Source organism: Xyrauchen texanus, chromosome 2 (assembly GCF_025860055.1).
Source record: "Xyrauchen texanus isolate HMW12.3.18 chromosome 2, RBS_HiC_50CHRs, whole genome shotgun sequence".
Taxonomy (NCBI): Eukaryota; Metazoa; Chordata; class Actinopteri; order Cypriniformes; family Catostomidae; genus Xyrauchen; species Xyrauchen texanus.
This window is the reverse complement of record NC_068277.1, coordinates 5,627,177-5,649,262: the sequence shown is the minus strand read 5'-3', so window position 1 is coordinate 5,649,262 and position 22,086 is coordinate 5,627,177. Positions and strand designations below refer to the sequence as shown.

Sequence of the window (22,086 nt, the reverse complement as noted above, 5' to 3'; positions counted from 1 at the left end):
GAAAAATGCACTGAATTGAGGTACAGGTGAGTCAGGGGACAGTGGTCTACCCTCAACCTCTGATGATAATGATTTAGGGGAGTCTGGTCTTTGCTCTGGATTAAGGTCAGACAGACAAAATTCATTTTCGTCATCCAAACAGACAGATTCTGGAGAAGTTGATCGAGAGCCTAACTCTTGCGTGACAAATGAGTCTGAGGATGCTGTGAACTCAGGAACAGGTGAATCAGGGGACAATGGTCTATTTTCATTGACAGATATGATTGACTCAGGTGAAGTCCTTCTAAGATCAATCACAGAGTCATCAAATGCATCTGTCTGTAAATCTATATCTGACAGTATTGATTCAGTAGATGACGACCTGTAACCTGTTACCATAATAGGTTCAAAATGGGAGGCATAATATTGAGGTATTGGAGAGTCTGCTGATAAAGATCTTAATACAAAACTGTCTTCACTGATATATTCTGTTGGATCAGGAGATAAAGCTGAAGAGAAAACATTTAGTTCATATTCCTCCTCTGACAATAAAGACTCAGTGGATGAGGACCTACAATCTGTTAAAGGAATTGACTCAAGAACTGTTGGAAAATACTGTGGCACAGGTGAGTCTGGAGATAGGGGCCTACATTCATTTATGGAGCCATCTGACTGTGGAGAAGACCCTCTAATGTTGGCTAATAACATTGCAGATTCAGGTGACATGGGTCTCCAATCAGGTAAGGAGTCTGGGGAAAGAGGTCTTTCATCAGTGTCAGATAAAATTGAATCAGGGGAATCTGGACGATGTTCTACGACGAATGGGTCTGCAAAGGAAGGCTCGTAATCTGACGTTTCTGAGCAAATTGATTGAGGTGAACATGATCTATGTCCTGATTCTTGCAAAGCACTCTGAGGGAAAAATGCACTGAATTGAGGTACAGGTGAGTCAGGGGACAGTGGTCTACCCTCAACCTCTGATGATATTGATTTAGGGGAGTCTGGTCTTTGCTCTGGATTAAGGCCAGACAGACAAAATTCATTTTCGTCATCCAAACAGACAGATTCTGGAGAAGTTGATCGAGAGCCTAACTCTGGCATGACAAATGAGTCTGAGGATGCTGTGAACTCAGGAACAGGTGAATCCGGGGACAATGGTCTATTTTCATTGACAGATATGATTGACTCAGGTGAAGTCCTTCTAAGATCAATCACAGAGTCATCAAATGCATCTGTCTGTAAATCTATCTCTGATAGTATTGATTCAGTAGATGACGACCTGTAACCTGTAACCATTATTGGTTCAAAATGGGAGGCATAATATTGAGGTATTGGAGAGTCTGCTGATAAAGATCTTAATACAAAACTGTCTTCACTGATATATTCTGTTGGATCAGGAGATAAAGCTGAAGAGAAAACATTTAGTTCATATTCCTCCTCTGATAATAAAGACTCAGTGGATGAGGATCTATAATCTGTTAAAGGAATTGACTCAAGAACTGCTGGAAAATACTGTGGCACAGGTGAGTCTGGAGATAGGGGCCTACATTCATTTATGGAGCCATCTGACTGTGGAGAAGCCCCTCTAATGTTGGCTAATAACATTGCAGATTCAGGTGACATGGGTCTCCAATCAGGTAAGGAGTCTGGGGAAAGAGGTCTTTCATCACTGTCAGATAAAATTGAATCAGGGGAATCTGGACGATGTTCTACGGCGAATGGGTCTGCAAAGGAAGGCTCATAATCTGACGTTTCTGAGCAAATTGATTGAGGTGAACATGATCGATGTCCTGTTTCTTGCAAAGCACTCGGAGGGAAAAATGCACTGAATTGAGGTACAGGTGAGTCAGGGGACAGTGGTCTACCCTCAACTTCTGATGATATTGATTTAGGGGAGTCTGGTCTTTGCTCTGGATTAAGGCCAGACAGACAAAATTCATTTTCGTCATCCAAACAGACAGATTCTGGAGAAGTTGATCGAGAGCCTAACTCTGGCATGACAAATGAGTCTGAGGATGCTGTGAACTCAGGAACAGGTGAATCAGGGGACAATGGTCTATTTTCATTGACAGATATGATTGACTCAGGTGAAGTCCTTCTAAGATCAATCACAGAGTCATCAAATGCATCTGTCTGTAAATCTATATCTGATAGTATTGATTCAGGAGATGACGACCTGTAACCTGTAACCATTATTGGTTCAAAATGGGAAGTGTAATATTGAGGTATTGGAGAATCTGGTGATAAAGATCTAATCTCAGATCTGTGCTCATTTATATATTCAGCTGGTTCAGAAGATAAAGCTGAGGAGAAAACGTTTAATTCATATTCCTCCTCTGACAATAAAGACTCAGTGGATGAGGACCTATAATCTGTTAAAGGAATTGACTCAAGAACTGCTGGAAAATATTGTGGCACAGGTGAGTCTGGAGATAGGGGCCTACATTCATTTATGGAGCCATCTGACTGTGGAGAAGACCCTCTAATGTCGGCCAATAGCATTGCAGATTCAGGTGACATGGGTCTCCAATCAGGTAAGGAGTCTGGGGAAAGAGGTCTTTCATCACTGTCAGATAAAATTGAATCAGGGGAATCTGGACGATGTTCTACGGTGAATGGGTCGGCAAAGGAAGGCTCATAATCTGACGTTTCTGAGCAAATTGATTGAGGTGAACATGATCGATGTCCTGTTTCTTGCAAAGCACTCGGAGGGAAAAATGCACTGAATTGAGGTACAGGTGAGTCAGGGGACAGTGGTCTACCCTCAACTTCTGATGATATTGATCTAGGGGAGTCTGGTCTTTGCTCTGGATTAAGGCCAGACAGACAAAATTCATTTTCGTCATCCAAACAGACAGATTCTGGAGAAGTTGATCGAGAGCCTAACTCTGGCATGACAAATGAGTCTGAGGATGCTGTGAACTCAGGAACAGGTGAATCTGGGGACAGTGGTCTATTTTCATTGACAGATATGATTGACTCAGGTGAAGTCCTTCTAAGATCAATCACAGAGTCATCAAATGCATCTGTCTGTAAATCTATCTCTGATAGTATTGATTCAGGAGATGATGACCTGTAACCTGTAACCATTATAGGTTCAAAATGGGAGGCATAATATTGAGGTATTGGAGAGTCTGGTGATAAAGATCTAAATACAAAACGGTCTTCACTGATATATTCTGTCAGTTCAGTAGATAAAGCTGAGGAGAAAACATTTAATTCACATTCCTCCTCTGACAATAAAGACTCAGTGGATGAGGATCTATAATCTGTTAAAGGAATTGACTCAAGAACTGCTGGAAAATATTGTGGCACCGGTGAGTCTGGAGATAGGGGCCTACATTCATTTATGGAGCCATCTGACTGTGGAGAAGCCCCTCTAATGTCGGCCAATAGCATTGCAGATTCAGGTGACATGGGTCTCCAATCAGGTAAGGAGTCTGGGGAAAGAGGTCTTTCATCACTGTCAGATAAAACTGAATCAGGGGAATCTGGACGATGTTCTACGGTGAATGGGTCTGCAAAGGAAGGCTCATAATCTGACGTTTCTGAGCAAATTGATTGAGGTGAACATGATCGATGTCCTGTTTCTTGCAAAGCACTCGGAGGGAAAAATGCACTGAATTGAGGTACAGGTGAGTCAGGGGACAGTGGTCTACCCTCAACTTCTGATGATATTGATCTAGGGGAGTCTGGTCTTTGCTCTGGATTAAGGCCAGACAGACAAAATTCATTTTCGTCATCCAAACAGACAGATTCTGGAGAAGTTGATCGAGAGCCTAACTCTGGCATGACAAATGAGTCTGAGGATGCTGTGAACTCAGGAACAGGTGAATCTGGGGACAGTGGTCTATTTTCATTGACAGATATGATTGACTCAGGTGAAGTCCTTCTAAGATCAATCACAGAGTCATCAAATGCATCTGTCTGTAAATCTATATCTGATAGTACTGATTCAGGAGATGACGACCTGTAACCTGTAACCATTATTGGTTCAAAATGGGAAGTGTAATATTGAGGTATTGGAGAATATGGTGATAAAGATCTAATCTCAGATCTGTGCTCATTTATATATTCAGCTGGTTCAGAAGATAAAGCTAAGGAGAAAACGTTTAATTCATATTCCTCCTCTGACAATGAAGACTCAGTGGATGAGGACCTATAATCTGTTAAAGGAATTGACTCAAGAAATGTTGGAAAATACTGTGGCACAGGTGAGTCTGGAGATAGGGGCCTACATTCATTTATGGAGCCATCTGACTGTGGAGAAGACCCTCTAATGTCGGCCAATAGCATTGCAGATTCAGGTGACATGGGTCTCCAATCAGGTAAGGAGTCTGGGGAAAGAGGTCTTTCATCACTGTCAGATAAAATTGAATCAGGGGAATCTGGACGATGTTCTACGGCGAATGGGTCTGCAAAGGAAGGCTCGTAATCTGACGTTTCTGAGCAAATTGATTGAGGTGAACATGATCGATGTCCTGTTTCTTGCAAAGTACTCGGAGGGAAAAATGCACTGAATTGAGGTACAGGTGAGTCAGGGGACAGTGGTCTACCCTCAACTTCTGATGATATTGATTTAGGAGAGTCTGGTCTTTGCTCTGGATTAAGGTCAGACAGACAAAATTCATTTTCGTCATCCAAACAGACAGATTCTGGAGAAGTTGATCGAGAGCCTAACTCTGGCATGACAAAGGAGTCTGAGGATGCTGTGAACTCAGGAACAGGTGAATCAGGGGACAGTGGTCTATTTTCATTGACAGATATGATTGACTCAGGTGAAGTCCTTCTAAGATCAATCACAGAGTCATCAAATGCATCTGTCTGTAAATCTATCTCTGATAGTATTGATTCAGGAGATGATGACCTGTAACCTGTAACCATTATAGGTTCAAAATGGGAGGCATAATATTGAGGTATTGGAGAGTCTGGTGATAAAGATCTAAACTCAGATCTGTGCTCATTTATATATTCAGCTGGTTCTGGAGATGGAGCTGAGGTGAAACCATTTAGTTCATATTCCTCCTCTGATAATAGAGACTCAGTGGATGAGGATCTATAATCTTTTAAAGGAATTGACTCAAGAACTGCTGGAAAATACTGTGGCACAGGTGAGTCTGGAGATAGGGGCCTACATTCATTTATGGAGCCATCTGACTGTGGAGAAGCCCTTCTAATGTCGGCCAATAGCATTGCAGATTCAGGTGACATGGGTCTCCAATCAGGTAAGGAGTCTGGGGAAAGAGGTCTTTCATCACTGTCAGATAAAATTGAATCAGGGGAATCTGGACGATGTTCTACGGCGAATGGGTCTGCAAAGGAAGGCTCGTAATCTGACGTTTCTGAGCAAATTGATTGAGGTGAACATGATCGATGTCCTGTTTCTTGCAAAGTACTCGGAGGGAAAAATGCACTGAATTGAGGTACAGGTGAGTCAGGGGACAGTGGTCTACCCTCAACTTCTGATGATATTGATTTAGGAGAGTCTGGTCTTTGCTCTAGATTAAGGTCAGACAGACAAAATTCATTTTTGTCATCCAAACAGACAGATTCTGGAGAAGTTGATCGAGAGCCTAACTCTGGCATGACAAAGGAGTCTGAGGATGCTGTGAACTCAGGAACAGGTGAATCAGGGGACAGTGGTTTATTTTCATTGACAGATATGATTGACTCAGGTGAAGTCCTTCTAAGATCAATCACAGAGTCATCAAATGCATCTGTCTGTAAATCTATCTCTGATAGTATTGATTCAGGAGATGATGACCTGTAACCTGTAACCATTATAGGTTCAAAATGGGAGGCATAATATTGAGGTATTGGAGAGTCTGGTGATAAAGATCTAAATACAAAACGGTCTTCACTGATACATTCTGTCAGTTCAGTAGATAAAGCTGAGGAGAAAACATTTAATTCACATTCCTCCTCTGACAATAAAGACTCAGTGGATGAGGATCTATAATCTGTTAAAGGAATTGACTCAAGAACTGCTGGAAAATATTGTGGCACCGGTGAGTCCGGAGATAGGGGCCTACATTCATTTATGGAGCCATCTGACTGTGGAGAAGACCCTCTAATGTCGGCCAATAGCATTGCAGATTCAGGCGACATGGGTCTCCAATCAGGTAAGGAGTCTGGGGAAAGAGGTCTTTCATCAGTGTCAGATAAAACTGAATCAGGGGAATCTGGACGATGTTCTACGACGAATGGGTCTGCAAAGGAAGGCTCGTAATCTGACGTTTCTGAGCAAATTGATTGAGGTGAACATGATCGATGTCCTGTTTCTTGCAAAGCACTCGGAGGGAAAAATGCACTGAATTGAGGTACAGGTGAGTCAGGGGACAGTGGTCTACCCTCAACTTCTGATGATATTGATTTAGGGGAGTCTGGTCTTTGCTCTGGATTAAGGTCAGACAGACAAAATTCATTTTCGTCATCCAAACAGACAGATTCTGGAGAAGTTGATCGAGAGCCTAACTCTGGCATGAGAAATGAGTCTGAGGATGCTGTGAACTCAGGAACAGGTGAATCTGGGGACAGTGGTCTATTTTCATTGACAGATATGATTGACTCAGGTGAAGTCCTTCTAAGATCAATCACAGAGTCATCAAATGCATCTGTCTGTAAATCTATCTCTGATAGTATTGATTCAGGAGATGACGACCTGTAACCTGTAACCATTATTGGTTCAACATGGGAGGCATAATATTGAAGTATTGGAGAGTCTGGTGATAAAGATCTTAATACAAAACGGTCTTCACTGATATATTCTGTCGGTTCAGAAGATAAAGCTGAGGAGAAAACATTTAATTCAAATTCCTCCTCTGACAATAAAGACTCAGTGGATGAGGATCTATAATCTGTTAAAGGAATTGACTCAAGAACTGCTGGAAAATACTGTGGCACCGGTGAGTCTGGAGATAGGGGCCTACATTCATTTATGGAGCCATCTGACTGTGGAGAAGACCCTCTAATGTCGACCAATAGCATTGCAGATTCAGGTGACATGGGTCTCCAATCAGGTAAGGAGTCTGGGGAAAGAGGTCTTTCATCACTGTCAGATAAAATTGAATCAGGGGAATTTGGACGATGTTCTACGGCGAATGGGTCTGCAAAGGAAGGCTCGTAATCTGACGTTTCTGAGCAAATTGATTGAGGTGAACATGATCTATGTCCTGATTCTTGCAAAGCACTCTGAGGGAAAAATGCACTGAATTGAGGCACAGGTGAGTCAGGGGACAGTGGTCTACCCTCAACTTCTGATGATATTGATTTAGGGGAGTCTGGTCTTTGCTCTGGATTAAGGTCAGACAGACAAAATTCATTTTCGTCATCCAAACTGACAGATTCTGGAGAACTTGATTGAGAGCCTAACTCTTGCGTGACAAATGAGTCCGAGGATGCTGTGAACTCAGGAACAGGTGAATCAGGGGACAGTGGTCTATTTTCATTGACAGACATTATTGACTCAGGTGAAGTCCTTCTAAGGTCAATCACAGAGTCATCAAATGCATCTGTCTGTAAATCTATCTCTTGATGTCCTGTAATGGACAAAGCACTTTGTGGGAGTAATGCATTGAATTCAGGTACAGGTGAATCAGGTGAAAGTGATGCTACTGATTCAAGAGACAAGGGTATATGTTTGGTTGATTCAAGCGTTTCATCCAGTGATTCTAGAGATGTGCAGATATCCACTTGTCCAACAACAGAGGTCAATGTTAAATCAATTTCTGGAACATCTCCAGAGTACTCAAAAACACCAGGCTTGGAACAGTATGTTTCACCTTTGTACTGTGGATCATATACCTTGGCAATATGATTACCAAGTACAGCTTTATACACAAGAGTATACTTAGGCTCAACTGACTTAGATTGATCTGTTGGATCACCTGCAACCATAGATGTCAAAGAGAGACTTACCTCTTCTTTCTTGTCATGGATCACATTTACTTCAAGATCTGTAGAACTAGATGGGGAGGTACTTAATTTTGGAGCGGTTATCAATGTAGAGCCGATTTCTGGTAATTCACCTGCTTTTTGTTCCTGATTGTATACTGATTCAATACTGATTTTCTGAGAGAATGTTTTCTCTATTGGCTCACCTTCAACATAATTTCTATCTAATAAAAGATTGCATTCAAGGTCTGAAATAAATGATTCTGAGGATTCTGGTGTGGGTTCACTAAGCATGGGGTCACACTGCGAATGTTCAATATCAGACGTTTCCAATTCAGGAGATGCATTTCCACATCTCCCAAATGTGATGGCATTATTTAGCAATGTCCTTCTATATTCAGGTATGGGTGATTTAGGTGAAAGAGGTCTGTGATCATTTAATGATGCAAAGGATTCAGGAGATGATTGTCGGGTGTCTGGTAGTACTGGCGATATTGGTCTGTATTCATTATCTGAGAGGTCTAACTCAAGTGATTCAGATGTATACATTTTAAAAGGTATAAAACATTCACACACTGTTTGAGTAAAGCTGGGAAGAGGCGAATCAGGGGAGAGGCATCTCTGCTCAGTCAGAGATGCAATTGATTCAGGGGACGATGGTCGAGTCTCTGGTAATACTGGTGATATTGCTCTGTACTCGTTGTCTGAGAGGTCTGACTCAAATGAATCAGATGTATAATCTTTAACAGGTTTAAAAAATTTACACATCGTTTGAGAAAAGCTGGGAAGAGGAGAATCAGGGGAAAGGTATCTCTGCTCAGTCAGAGATGCAATTGATTCAGGAGACGAAGGTCTAATCTCAGCCAAGAATACATAAGGGGACGGAGTATAGCATTCAAAGCCTCTCTCTGTGGACGTTTCTAGTATATCAGAACTAACTGACTCAAATGGAGACAAAGATCCATTTGATTCAGGTGATGCTGATCGCCAGAATATCTCAGAACCAGGTGAAACAGGTCTTGTTGTGTACTTGCTCACCACCAAATAAGATGCTTCTGGTGTGTCTTTTGTCAATTCTGCAGGTGGGACTGTTTTAGCACCAGGTAATGGGGGCGTTTTGTATTTGTCATATATTGTTAATTCGGGTATTTCATGTTCAAAAGCAGTTGGAATAGGTGTAGCTGGCCTAAAATCAGGCAATGGAGAGTCAACTGAGAGAAAACTCCAGTCGTCTGTTACAGAATCAGGTGAAGAAGCTCTTAATTCATCCATTAATATACATGAGTCTGGTAAAGATGGGCTGTACACAAATTGTATTGGTGAGTCAAAAGTCACTGAGACCACCGATTCTGGTGACGATGATCTATATTCAGAAAACGTCATTTCAAAGTTGTAATCATACTCAAACTCAATATTTGGTGACAATGATCTGATCTCAACCTGGGATGTTAAAGATACAGGAGTAACAGGTCTATAGTCTGCAACTTCTGCTGATAAAGATGTGGTATATTTATTTTTTGTACATTGAGCATCTGTTGGTTCAGTTAGACTAATTGGGGTGCTTATTTCAATGCTTGCTTGTGGAGACCAAGAATCAATTAATGGAATTGATAATGTATCTGCCTGCTCAGTTACTGAATCAAGTGACATTTGATTAAGTATAGAGGAGTTACTCTTTTGTGTAACTCCACCTTCAAGTGCAACAGACATACTAGGTTGTGGAGGACTGTAAGTTGTTGGAGCCAAGCTTTGTTCTCCTTCAGTAGACGGTTCTGTGGGTCTGACTGTGATTTGATAGATATCAGTATCTGTAGAGACTTCTGAAGACTCCCCTATATGGACTGGGCTAGCATGGAGAACACCATCCATTTTATCCATAATAGAAATGTCATTCTCTGAAAACTCAGAAGTCATATTACTTGGCTGAGGAGAAACATAACTTTCACCAAAAAGGGTTCTGTAGAATCTGTCTGAAATTTCCTCAACATGGCGCTTTATATACTCCTCACTTTGACTAAGAAATGCAGCCTCATATTTGATCGGTGATGTGGGTGGTACAGCCTGAACAAGTGCAATTTTCTCTGTCTTTTCACTTGATGGAGATGGAAAGGCACGTGATGTACTGGAGACATGCGAGAAAACATCTTGCTTGAGTTCCACAGACAACTCATTGAAATCTGGCTCTGCGTTCTCAGATTCCAACAAGGTGTACCCAAAATCTGACATGATTGTTTGTCTCTGGCTCAGGCTGTACCCTTCCATTGAACAGCTTGGTGGAGCATTCTCTTCAAAATCCTGTTGGCTTGGTGGAGCATTCTCTTCAAAATCCTGTTGGCTTGAGACTATAACACATTGACCCCCAGTTGCTCCTAACTCTTGCAGAGGATCATCCACACTAGGAGTACTAGGCATACTGCCTGATGATTCTTTGGGAATAGCGCCACCTTTGTAAACTTGGTCATAAACATGAGATTGTAGCCTCCAGGGAACAGTTTTGTACAGGGTAAAGAAGGGACTTACTTTTTTGATAGTGCCTGGGAACTGTTGCCTCAGTCCAACCATCTCAAAACCACTATGTGTTGAGCTTCCAACCACTCTGACAAATTAAAAAATAAAACGTAAGTTACTTTTTTAATCTTCTGAATACTGATTTATTGCATATGTCAGTCTACTCACTCTGAACTCTTCTCATTGTCAGCCTGCAACCTCTCTTTATGGTTATCATTAAGGGTAGATATATTGCAGGAGAGATCCTCAACAGATGCCACCAGAGGCCCATATTCTGACCCTCTTTGAATGCCCTCTGTTCGCTGACCTGACCTGGGACTGTCCATTTCCTCCTGTAATGCTGAAAAACCTGCACAGGTAAACAGTTTTTGTTGTAATGCTACAAAATCACGTTAAAGGTAGTCCAATGAATCATCAGCTTCTGTTTAGTGCACAGTAGGAGGGAATATCGAAATGAAGTATTTCAAGTTAAGAAATGAGAGTGAAAATAAAAACAACTGAAATTGAGATAACAAAAAGATTAATTTGCTTATATAAAGAATGTTTGAGGTTTTTGGTAGTCTTGTTATACTCAAAGACAAAATTAATGTCAGTTATTGTCATCCGTACCTTCACTAGGATCCAGAGATATGGTTTGCTCAATTTCTGCATAGGTGTGTGATGACTGGTCCTGACTGGAATGGATGACCTTTGATTCGATGAGATGCACAATGTCCATACGGTTTATTTTTGTAAGTCTCCTCATCAAAGTGCTCTCTGTTGATAAATGCAAATAAAATTAAATAACTTCTGAAAGAGACACATTTTTACCATCTATAGGCTTGAATGTATTGAATACTGAACCTGAAGGCTAAATCTATTGGCTATATATTACATTCATCAACAAATTTACCCAATGGACATTGGCTGACTGTGTAGCTGTAAACTTACTGGCTACACATAACAAGATATCAGAACAGACGGTTGGGCTGTTTAACTATATAGGCTAAAAAGCTAACTCCTTTAAAAAAATATATGATTTTGGAGGTGGGCTCCTTTTTTCCTAAGACTCTACAGGAAAATATCATATAAAGTTTTGAAACAGAAATGCTACAAGGGGTGTGTAATGTGTTGACCGTTTATGTTGACCGTTTATTTTCTCTATGAGGGATTCTGATGTAAATAATGGACATTGCATCATTATTTATCAGATTTATCACTTTTTGTTCTAAAAATAACATCAGGTGTTATGCACTGAATGCTTGGCACTGAATGCTTGGCATGGAAAGTTTGTTTGTGTGTGTGACAGAATTTATCTGGTGATTGCATTTTCATGATAGTGGTATGAAGTCCCATTTTTATGTTTTCATTTGTACTTCTGACACAAATTACTATATTACTATTTCTGGATCATTTATATCTTAAAACAAAGACCGAATCCTTAGACCTTTCAATAGATGTATAATTTGTCAATATTATTAAATTTTTTGGACAGTAGACTTTATAGTAAATGTAAATGAATGTAAGCAAAGTGACATCAGGCCCAAGGGTAAAGATCAAGCAATTAAACAGATTTGGAGCTGAATTCATTGCAGAAAAGTGGATCCAGATGGATGGTTCATGTTGTGAGGGTGGAGGGAAAACCCCTCAACTTTATATGTTGAGTTGAGTGCCAGAAAGTGTGATTTAAGTAACTAATAATTATTTTAAGTCCATTGCTCTGGTGAATACAACACAAAATTAATGTAGATGCAATGGAATACATATGCTCAATAGTCTTACCTGTAGCATTTTTGCCCTCTGATTCTTTCCACAGCTTTATGAGTGCATGACTTTGGTCTTGCAGTGAATTAGGATTCTCATTTCTTATCTGACTAATCTGCTCCTCAGTGAATTCAAGCTCTCGAGCCAGTTCTGTTTGAACAAACACATTAGATAACATGAAGATCAAGCATGCATTTATTTCAAGACAGGAACGTCTCCTTATGAAACTGCAATGCAATATGTCGTAGTCATCTCACATTTTCAATAAACAGTAGGGGTGACAGCCTTTCTCATGAGCTGGTAACTGGCCTTATGTAGCACAAAGCACCCATTTCATAAAGCAAACTGGAATGTGTTGGTAAGAGTGATGTGTAGTAAAGTTGCGGCCAAAAATATTGGCACCCATTGTAAATGAGAAATGAAGGCTGTGAAAAATATGTCTTTGTTGTTTATCCTTTTGATCTTTCATTCAAAATATTCACAAAAATCAATCCTTTAATGGATATTTCAATTGCAAACACAACACAAGTTTTATAAAAAGAATAAAACAATTCTCAAATATGTGTGAGGCTCAATTATTGACACCCTTTTATTTCAATACATTGTGCAACCTCCCTTTGCCAAGATAACAGCTCTGAGTATTTTCCTAAAATGCCTAATGAGGTTGGCAAGGGATCTGAGACCATTCCTCCATACAAAAACAATCCAGAATGGAGGTCCACACTGGTAGACTCTCCTCTTCAGTTCACCCCACAGGTTTTCTATGGTGTTTAGGTCAGGGGGACTCGGATGGCCATAGCAGAACCTTGATTTTGTTGTCAGTGAACCATTTTTGTGTTGATTTTGATGTTTGTTTTGGATCAATGTCCTGCTGGAATATCCAATCAGGGCTCATTTTAAGCTTCATGGCAGAGGCAGTGAAGTTTAGATTTGTTATCTGTTGGTATTTGATAAAGTCCATGATGCCATGTATTGGAACTAGATGTCCAGAACCTCTGGCATAATAAAGTCCCACATCATTAAAGATCCTCCACCATATATAACCATGGGCATTGGGTACTTTTCCATATGGCTACTCTCTGTATGTGCCAAACTAATCTCTGGTGTTTGCTGCAACAAAGTAGAACTGGTCCAATTTGTAGTTCCAGTAGAGTCTGGCAAACTGAAGACACTTGAGTTTGTTGTTAGATGAGAACAGTATTTTTTCTTGAAACCCTCCCAAACAACTTGCTGTGATGTAGGTGATGTAGTTTTTGGAGACAAGGCCCAGGAGTGGTCGTGGCGTAGTGGGCTAAAGCACTGCACTGCTAAGCAGAAGGTTGTTGTTTGATCCCCACAGCCACCACCATTGTGTCCCTGAGCAAGGCACTTAACTCCAGGTTGCTTCGGGGGGGATTGTCCCTGTATTAAGGGCACTTTAAGTCGCTTTGCATAAAAGTGTCTGCCAAATATGTAAATGTAACTAATTTAGGAGACAGTTTGGCCACTCGAAACATCCTCCTCACCGTGTGTGGAGACAGTATACAGGTAAGACACACGTCCTCTTCCAGGCCGATTCTTAAGATCTCCCGTTGATTGTAACATCTTAATTATTGCCCTGATGGTGGAAATGGGTATTTTGCAATACTTTAGCTATTTTCTTATAGCCTCTTCCCATTTTGTGAAGCTCAAAAAAAACATTTCCGCACATCAGAACTTTATTATTTGGTCTTACCTGTTGTGATGGATGACTAAGGCAGTGGTTCCACACCCTGTCACCCCCTATTTTGGACATCTCCCTAATCAAACACACCTGATTAACTCATCAGCTCGTTAGTGGAGATTCCAAGACCTGAATTGGGTGTGTCAGAAAAGGGAGATATACAAAATGTGCAGTGTTGAGGGTACTCCAGGAACAGGGTTGGGAACCACTGGACTAAGGGAATTTGGCTTGTGTGTTACCTATTATTTATACCTAGGAGAAACAGGGGCTGAACAATTTCTTGTTCCTAGTCACCCAGGTGTATTATAAGCCCCCCACTCATATTTACCAAGGGTGCCAATATTTGTGATCACAACTGCATATGATTAAAAGTGAAGTGAAGTTAAAGTGGATTGATTTGAATACCTTATAAAAAAATAAATTTTAATATACATGCATTCAATGAGTGGTTATACAGTTGGTAGCTACTTACCTGACCAGCTGAAACCAAGGTGGTCAGCAATTACAGCTAGTTGACCCTCTTTCCTGTCAGCCTCATCTTGTGGATCTACTACAAATTCCACCAAAGCAGCAACAAACACACACAACTCTGAGCACACAAATCTGAAGCTACAAAAAGTCAAAATCACAATCCATTACTTATGCCACTAAGCAAATAAGGTCACTGGCTTTCTCCTGTTTGGATATTACTTTAAAGGAATTGTTAACCCAAAAATATATCCTCATGCTGTTTCAAACACCTATGACCTTCTTTCTTCCGTGGAACATAAATGGAGATGTTAGCCTCAGTCACTATTCACTTTCATTGCATCTTTATTTCATACAATGAAAGTGAATGATGACTGCGGATGTCATTCAGCCTAGCATCTTCATTTGTGTTCCACGAAAGAAAGGAGGTCATACTTGTTTGAAACAATATGAGGGCGAGTGAATGATGATGTAATATTCATTTTGGGCTAATCATCCCCATCACTTTTGAACTTTTTCATTCATTACAATATGTGCCTTGAGCGATGAGCAAACAATTCGATCAACCAATTATAAATACTAGAATTAACTGTCCCAGAGTTTGTATATTCAAAATTGTGAAATATAATATCACCAGATGTTTCAAATAAACAAATTCTAAATTGTCATAAAACTTATGCAATGACTATACTAGCAAAAACACTAGATTCCTCTACTGTATCTGCCTTTATGTTAATATTGAGCTTTAAAGACACATAGAAGGACAAGAGACAGTCACAAACACAGCTCTAACATCACAAAAGCACCACAAAGAGTTGAAGCTTTAGCTACAAGACAGAGAGGTAGCACCTTCATCACTTAGGATCTGAGGCAGATGAGAAAGAGAGAATGGGCCCCAAGAGATGGGGGATACCCAAGAGTTGGGAGGATACCTTGACTTCTGACTTTTTCAGCTGGGATTCGTTCCATCTGCGTCTCAACAGGGTTGTCCCATCGGGGCCTAATGACCAAAGGATCCTCAGGGAAAGGCATTTGAATGTCAGGAAATGGTTGACACTTTATTACTGAGGCATCAATGGTGCTGCTTTCATCTTCAGATAAGGCACCAGCCGCCTCTTTTTCTTTCTCTACCTGAGCCAAACTTTTCACTTCCTTAGCTGCCTCATGACTAATCTCTTCAAAAAAGGCTACAGATGGTTTGTTTGTTTCAGTGGGCTGGACCTTTTTAGGTTTTGCTGGTGTGGAGGTTTGTATTGGCTGACCAGGCTTTCCCCTGACTGGTAGTCTTGATGGAAGTGCCTTAACTTTGCTGGCCAAGTCAGTGCTTGTTGGATGACCCTGGTCCTTTTTGGTGTGTCTCTTGGTGTAATCACTTTCACAGAAGCTCTTGGCTTTGGAAGACTTTGTTATACGGGAGCTTATGGATGGACCTGTGTCTGTCTCAGATTTCCTCCTTGATTCAGGTTTTATGGGCAACTTTGACCTCTTATCCTTAGTAGGTTCTACATGCTTCACAGGTACATCAGAACCAGTTTCGGACCTGAGGGAGCTGGCCTTAACAGGGATTCTGGATTTTGGTTTCTCATCCTCTTTTGAGGTGGAGGTGTTTTTTCTAGTTGCAGATGATGAAGTGGCTGCATTGTGAGATTTGGAGGCAAGTTTACTTCGGGATTCTAAGGTAAGGGAGTTTTTATCAGGGGTTTTGGGTAGTTCTATAATTGAAAGCTGATCCTCTGGGGAGGAATCTGAGGACTCTTGGTCCTGTCTGGAACAAACTGATCTAGTAGCGGTTGACACTGCGGTCTGGATATTAGTTATGACAGTGTCAGAAGAACTAGGATCAGACACTAAATGTCTCTCTTTCACTTCTTTGCCTGATTTAACTTCTACCGTTCCTGCCATTGTTTGGTCTTTTTCTGAGGATTTGGATGAGCTAGAAACATCCAATTTGATTGGCGTTCTGGTCTTTGAGGCATCTGACTTTGTATCTGCAGGCAGATTACATTCAGCTGCAGGATTGACAGATAAATCAGTAGCCTCTTTAGCGAGTTCATCATCCTCCTCTGCCTTAATCTGCAAGGAGAGGTTGCAGCCAATCTCTTTCACTGCATCTCTGGGTGCTCTACCAGGTTCATCCCTTCCTACTTCAATGTGTTGCTCTCCAATTTGGAAAAATGCAAACCCTTCCTCCTCATAACTCCTTTTTGTCATGTCTATTGCACCACTTCTTGTCATCTCAAAAAGCTTTCCCTCTTGAAAGAGGAATGGGTTTTGTTCACTTGTTGGTGTACACTCCTCTGTAGGTGTTCTTCCTGGGGTTGTGTCTGGAGTTGCCCCTTGGGAGTGATGGTCTAGCACCAGGCCCAAGATCTTTTGCTCTTCGTCTCTTACTCTTGCTGCAAATGCATCATCATTCTCACGCATTGAACTCCAGGCATCTGTCCCTGCATTTGCTGTAACTCCTCTAGATTCAGTTTTAGGATGTTCCTCCTCAGCATCATCTTCCTCTGTGTCATCATAAATACATATTTCTGGTTTAAATGTTTCTTTTGTTTGCCCAATTACCATTGGTATAGAATCAATTTCTAGGCTGCCACTACACAAATCTACAAAAGATGTCCCTGTGTGCCTCGAGTGATCACCTTTAATCTCATCCGTTACATTGTGTACTTCCTGACTATGCGACTTGCCGATTTTTAGGGGATTATCTGCTTCATTCTGTTGTTCATGGCTGTACATTTCTTGACTTCCCCTGGAATATTTTAAGCTTTCCTCTTTTTGTTCATCAGTTCTATTTGCAGCAGCTTTGTTGCCAATAGAGGCAGTTTTGTTCAACTGTGCTAACTCCGAATTAACACATTCTTTGTCATTAAATTTCCCACTGTAAGTTTCTTGAGGGGATTGAGGCTTTAAGTTATGCTTGTCTGAGACAGACTGAGGAGTCCCCATTGTTGATTCAGCAGAAGATGCACTGTGGGTCATGGTTTGGTGAATGTCTTCAGCTGTTTGGGGGCTCTTATGTATACCTGCTGGAAAAGGAGAGGGAGGTTGTACTTTAATGACGGGTTCAATAGACTGTGCTACCTCTGAGGATTGTTTGTGCTCAAAAAACCCAACATCATCCACAGAGGATGTTTCATGTTTGGATGAAAGCCCAAAGAGTTTGTTGCTGTTATCTCCTGCATCAGACCCTACCAAGGTCTGAGAGGACTCACTATCTTTCCTAATGTCCTTTTTGTCTTTTGCATCTTGTTCCATTTCATCAAATGTTTTTATTTTGGCAGCCATTTTAAACATCTCTTCCTCTGGAGTTATTTTCCTCTGTGTCAGACCACACTTCAACTCATCATCTTCTACTGCCTCCTCAGGAATTACTGATGGCTTAAAGGGAACAATTGGGACCATGGGGTCAGGGGTTTTGGGATTGACCTCATAACTTACCTCTTCAGAACTCGGTGTTTCAGGTGAGAGAGGACTCTTACCAGAACTTGTCACCAGGGATGTCTGCTCACAACTGTCTTCATCGGCATTACCCTCCTGTTCTCTGAGCATTCTACTACACACACTATCTGGGGGGATTTCATGGGCTTTGGAGGATGTCAGGGGCCCTGTGGTCACACTGGGTTGTTCTACTGTAGGTGGAAAAGCCAGGTTGGTTTTCTGGTCTATGGGACTGCTTTCTAAGGAGTCACGGCATGGGGATTCCTTTGTTGGACTAGGTTCAATAGAGTCTGGGGATTGATTGGAAGAGTTGTCTTCCATCAAGGGACTACCCTCTAAAGAGTCCTTGTGGCTAATGGTAAAAGAGTCATCAGCTACTGGACTTAGGGTCTCTGAATCTTGGTGTCTAAGGGGCAGCACTAAACCACCATGATCCTGTGTAGCAGCCCTTGAGGTCAGGGAGTCAGCAGAGGTTGATGTTGGCTGACCATCAAAGGTTTCATCATCACTTAAAAAGCTCTCTAATGTTTCAGATCCTCTTTTTGTCAGTTTTCGAGATTTAGATGGCTTTGATGATACAGAAACAATGTCTTTATCAATAGATGTTGTTTCATCCCCAATTTTAATAACTTTGCCATGAGGAATGCACATGGACTCACTTTTTGTAGGATCATCCACTGCTGGGTGAAAAATTGAATCATCAGATGTCTGTTTATCAGTTGTCTTCAACCCAGTAGAAAAGGAAACAGATGATTTACTTGTCTTGCCTTTAAGGGGGGCTGCTACTGGTTTGGATGTATTTTCGAGCATAGACTGAGCTGGTTTCTGGGGTGATAATGAAAAGCTCTCAGGGCTTGTTTCTGGAGTCTCAGCCATGCCCTCATGTTTGTAACTTTCCTCAGAACTCACTGGGGCTTCCACTTCACCAAGACTGGCATTTGGCGAGTCGACCAATCCATCATGTTTAAGGCTGTCAGAGCTCTCTGTACCACTATCAGGCAATAGGTCTCTGCTGTGTTTTGACACATTTTTTAAAGTTGTTGTTTGATCTGCTTTTGAATCTTCCCTAAAGTCTTTATAGAATTCTGTGTTTGGATGAATTTTGTGTTTATTTTCTTCATGGTGGTCTTCAGGCTTTACAGCATGAGACACTTTTTCATGTAAGGGTTCTTGGAGAAGACTTGCTGACTTTGTGAGTAGGGCCGCTTGTTGACTGGTTGTGTGCTCTATTATGGAAGGTCCCTTGTGCTCAAAGAGGCCAGACTTTCTTTTTGAGGGGTCTTGCCCAGTTTGAAATGCTCTCATTAGTTCTCTTACAGACATAGTTTCTTCTAGTTTCTCAAGCTCAGGTGTAGGTGATCTGGGGGGAATCTGTTTTTGGGATGAAGCAGATGTTTTTTTCTGGCCTGATGATTTATGATCTTTGACAACTGAAGACACTTTGCTTTCAGCTCCTTTACATGGGGTTTTCTGGCTTATCTTCTTCGTATGGCCTTTTTGCTCTTCTTCTACTTTCTTTTGAAGAGCTTTAACTTTCTCTTTAATGGAACCAATTGGCGTCTCCTCAACCACTGGTGACACAGGAGATTTTTTTTGGTCTTCAGGGACAGGCAGTAGGGCATCCCCTTCAGAAGACTTCCTGGTGCTCTTACTGACAATGCCTTCTTTTGTACTACATGACTGGGATTCATCTGTGTGTCCATGAAGGCCTTTCTTTCTGACTGGCTTTTTCACTTCTGTTGTATGAGGTTTAGAGTCTTTTGCTACTGTTGCAACAATTTTCCGACCACCTCTGCGCAGAACAACCTCAGTGAAGCTTTGCTGCGCTGCAGTCTCTTGGGATAAATGCCTAGAATCAGGTGCATCTAGTAGATATTCCTTAACTTCACCGCTAGAAACAGTCTGAATGCCAGAAGTGTTGCTAGCACCCTTTGATCTCTGTGAACCTCGGTTGACTCTAACTTCCTTTAGAAGTGATTCTTGAGATGCAAAGGCAGCCATCATTTTGGCTTCTTCAATTTCACTGTCTGTTAGGAGAACCCAACCCTCATCTTTCCTATAAGGGCGACTCTCTGTTTTGATAGACTCTTCCTTCTCACATGTTCCACTCCTTAGAATTTCACTAACTTTTTCCAAATCCTCTTTGACCTTTTCCATTATTTCAAAAGGCTCTGCTGACACCTCCTCCGCCCTCTTATCTAAATAATCCCCTTGAATACGACTTGCTTTCTCTGAGGAATCAGTCGTCAGAATAGCAGTCATTTTGACAAGATCTTGCTTCATCTCTGACACTTCAGAGAGTAAATCTGGACTTGCAAGTGCAGGATTGTTTTGAATCAACTGTGTTTTCAGGAATGTTTCTGTTGAAGTTTCAGTATCTTCATCACCTTCCATGGTGATACAGGACATTTAAGGAGCAAATTAACCAAAATGTAAATGAAAGGGACAGAGATTGGAAAAGGAGATAAGGGATAAATTCAGAACATAGTTTCAAGGATCAGAAGGCATCAAGATGTCAAAAAAGTGGAAAGTGGCAGGATGAGTAGAGGGTGTTTACTGGACTCATAGGAGAATAACAACTGCAAAGCAAATACTAATAAACTCTTTAAAAGTGATGAATACCAGACAATAACTTTCTTATCCACGTTTGGTTCAACAGCACACTCACTCATAAACAAAAAGACAAACTAACATGATAGATAAAATGGAGATGAAAATAAGTCAACCCAAACACTGGGACATCTACTGAAGAACACTACCACAAACTAGACATCTCAAGATTGCTCAAGATGTATAACTCACGTCTAAAAAGGAAAAAAGAGAGATATAAAGAGAACTCAACAAAACTCATATCAAAACAACTCCTTAACTCCATTAAAAAAGAAAGAAAGCCAGTGATATGCAACTAAAAAAGGAAATAAACTCATTTGAAAAACAACTCAAAAAAATCTTTATATCATAAATGAAACATTTCAGATTAGAAGTGGTAATGGTGAACAGCGGAAATGGCAAACAATAAAAATAAAAAGAGCGGTATTGAAAGATCATTCACACATTCCAGACAGCATTCAAAACACTGTAATAGCTGTTAGTTATTTAACATGCTAATGTGTAGTAAGGGTTCAATTCCAACTATTCCTACTTTCATCTGCATACTAGACTAATGTACTGTACTGTATATATCTTGCTTAAAGGTCACATTACATAGTGTGATGATTAATATTCTCTGATGCTATAGTATGCAAACTATTCATGAATCAACATATTCAGAAGGCTTATGTAAGCAAATGATGACATGCATAATTTAATCTTCGAAATATATAAAGTTTTGCACAAATTGCATAATAACTAGGCCTAAAACACAATGTACATTTCAATGTTTTGCTTGTCAGAAATTTAGATAATAAGAGGGGATCCTGCTATCAGACCGGCTTTTTGTATGCGTAATAAAAACTTGACAAGGGTTTTGAGGGGGGCTCCAACAGATTTGGATGGGAATCATAATTTGCTTTGCAGATTGTTATTGCTTTTAACGAAGGGATCGGGAATCTAAAACAGTTGAAAACAAGAAGATCACCACAGTATGAATGAAATTTACTTTGTGCACAAATTCATGAACTTCTCACTCTTTTTATGAACTAAACTAAAATAGACTCCTATCGCATAAACAGAGTGACAGGTTGGGTCACTATATATATATATATATATATATATATATATATATATATACACACACACACCCAACCTGTCACTATATATATATATATATATATATATATATATATACAGTGGGTACGGAAAGTATTCAGACCCCCTTAAATTTTTCTAAAATCATTTAAGTTCATTTTTTTTCCTCATTATTGTACACACAGCACCCCATATTGACAGAAAAACACAGAATTGTTGACATTTTTGCACATTTATTGAAAAAGAAAAACTGAAATATCACATGGTCCTAAGTATTCAGACCCTTTGCTGTGACACTCATATATTTAACTCAGGTGCTGCCCATTTCTTCTGATCATCCTTGAGATGGTTCTACACCTTCAATTGAGTCCAGCTGTGTTTGATTATACTGATTGGACTTGATTAGGAAAGCCACACACCTGTCTATATAAGACCTTACAGCTCACAGTGCATGTCAGAGCAAATGAGAATCATGAGGTCAAAGGAACTGCCTGAAGAGCTCAGAGACAGAATTGTGGCAAGGCACAGATCTAGCCAAGGTTACAAAAAATGTATGCTGCCCTTAAGGTTCATAAGAGCACAGTGGCCTCCATAATCCTTAAATGGAAGACGTTTGGGACTGACCAGAACCCTTCCTAGAGCTGGCCAGTCCGGCCAAACTGAGC

General features: G+C 40.7%; 1 protein-coding gene across 1 annotated transcript in view; it reads right to left on the bottom strand.

Moving 5' to 3' along the window:
- LOC127619352 (ankyrin-2-like) overlaps positions 1-22,086 on the bottom strand; it is a 132,025-nt gene that overhangs the window by 14,269 nt on the left and 95,670 nt on the right. Inside the window, exons 40-46 of the mRNA XM_052092251.1 lie at positions 18,589-20,112; positions 15,226-18,516; positions 14,298-14,375; positions 12,142-12,273; positions 10,990-11,136; positions 10,549-10,729; positions 10,393-10,468 (exon numbers count right to left, since the gene is read on the bottom strand). Of these exons, the coding sequence (XP_051948211.1) occupies positions 10,393-10,468; positions 10,549-10,729; positions 10,990-11,136; positions 12,142-12,273; positions 14,298-14,375; positions 15,226-18,516; positions 18,589-20,112 (5,429 nt within the window). The remainder of the gene's footprint in view (positions 1-10,392; positions 10,469-10,548; positions 10,730-10,989; positions 11,137-12,141; positions 12,274-14,297; positions 14,376-15,225; positions 18,517-18,588; positions 20,113-22,086) is intronic.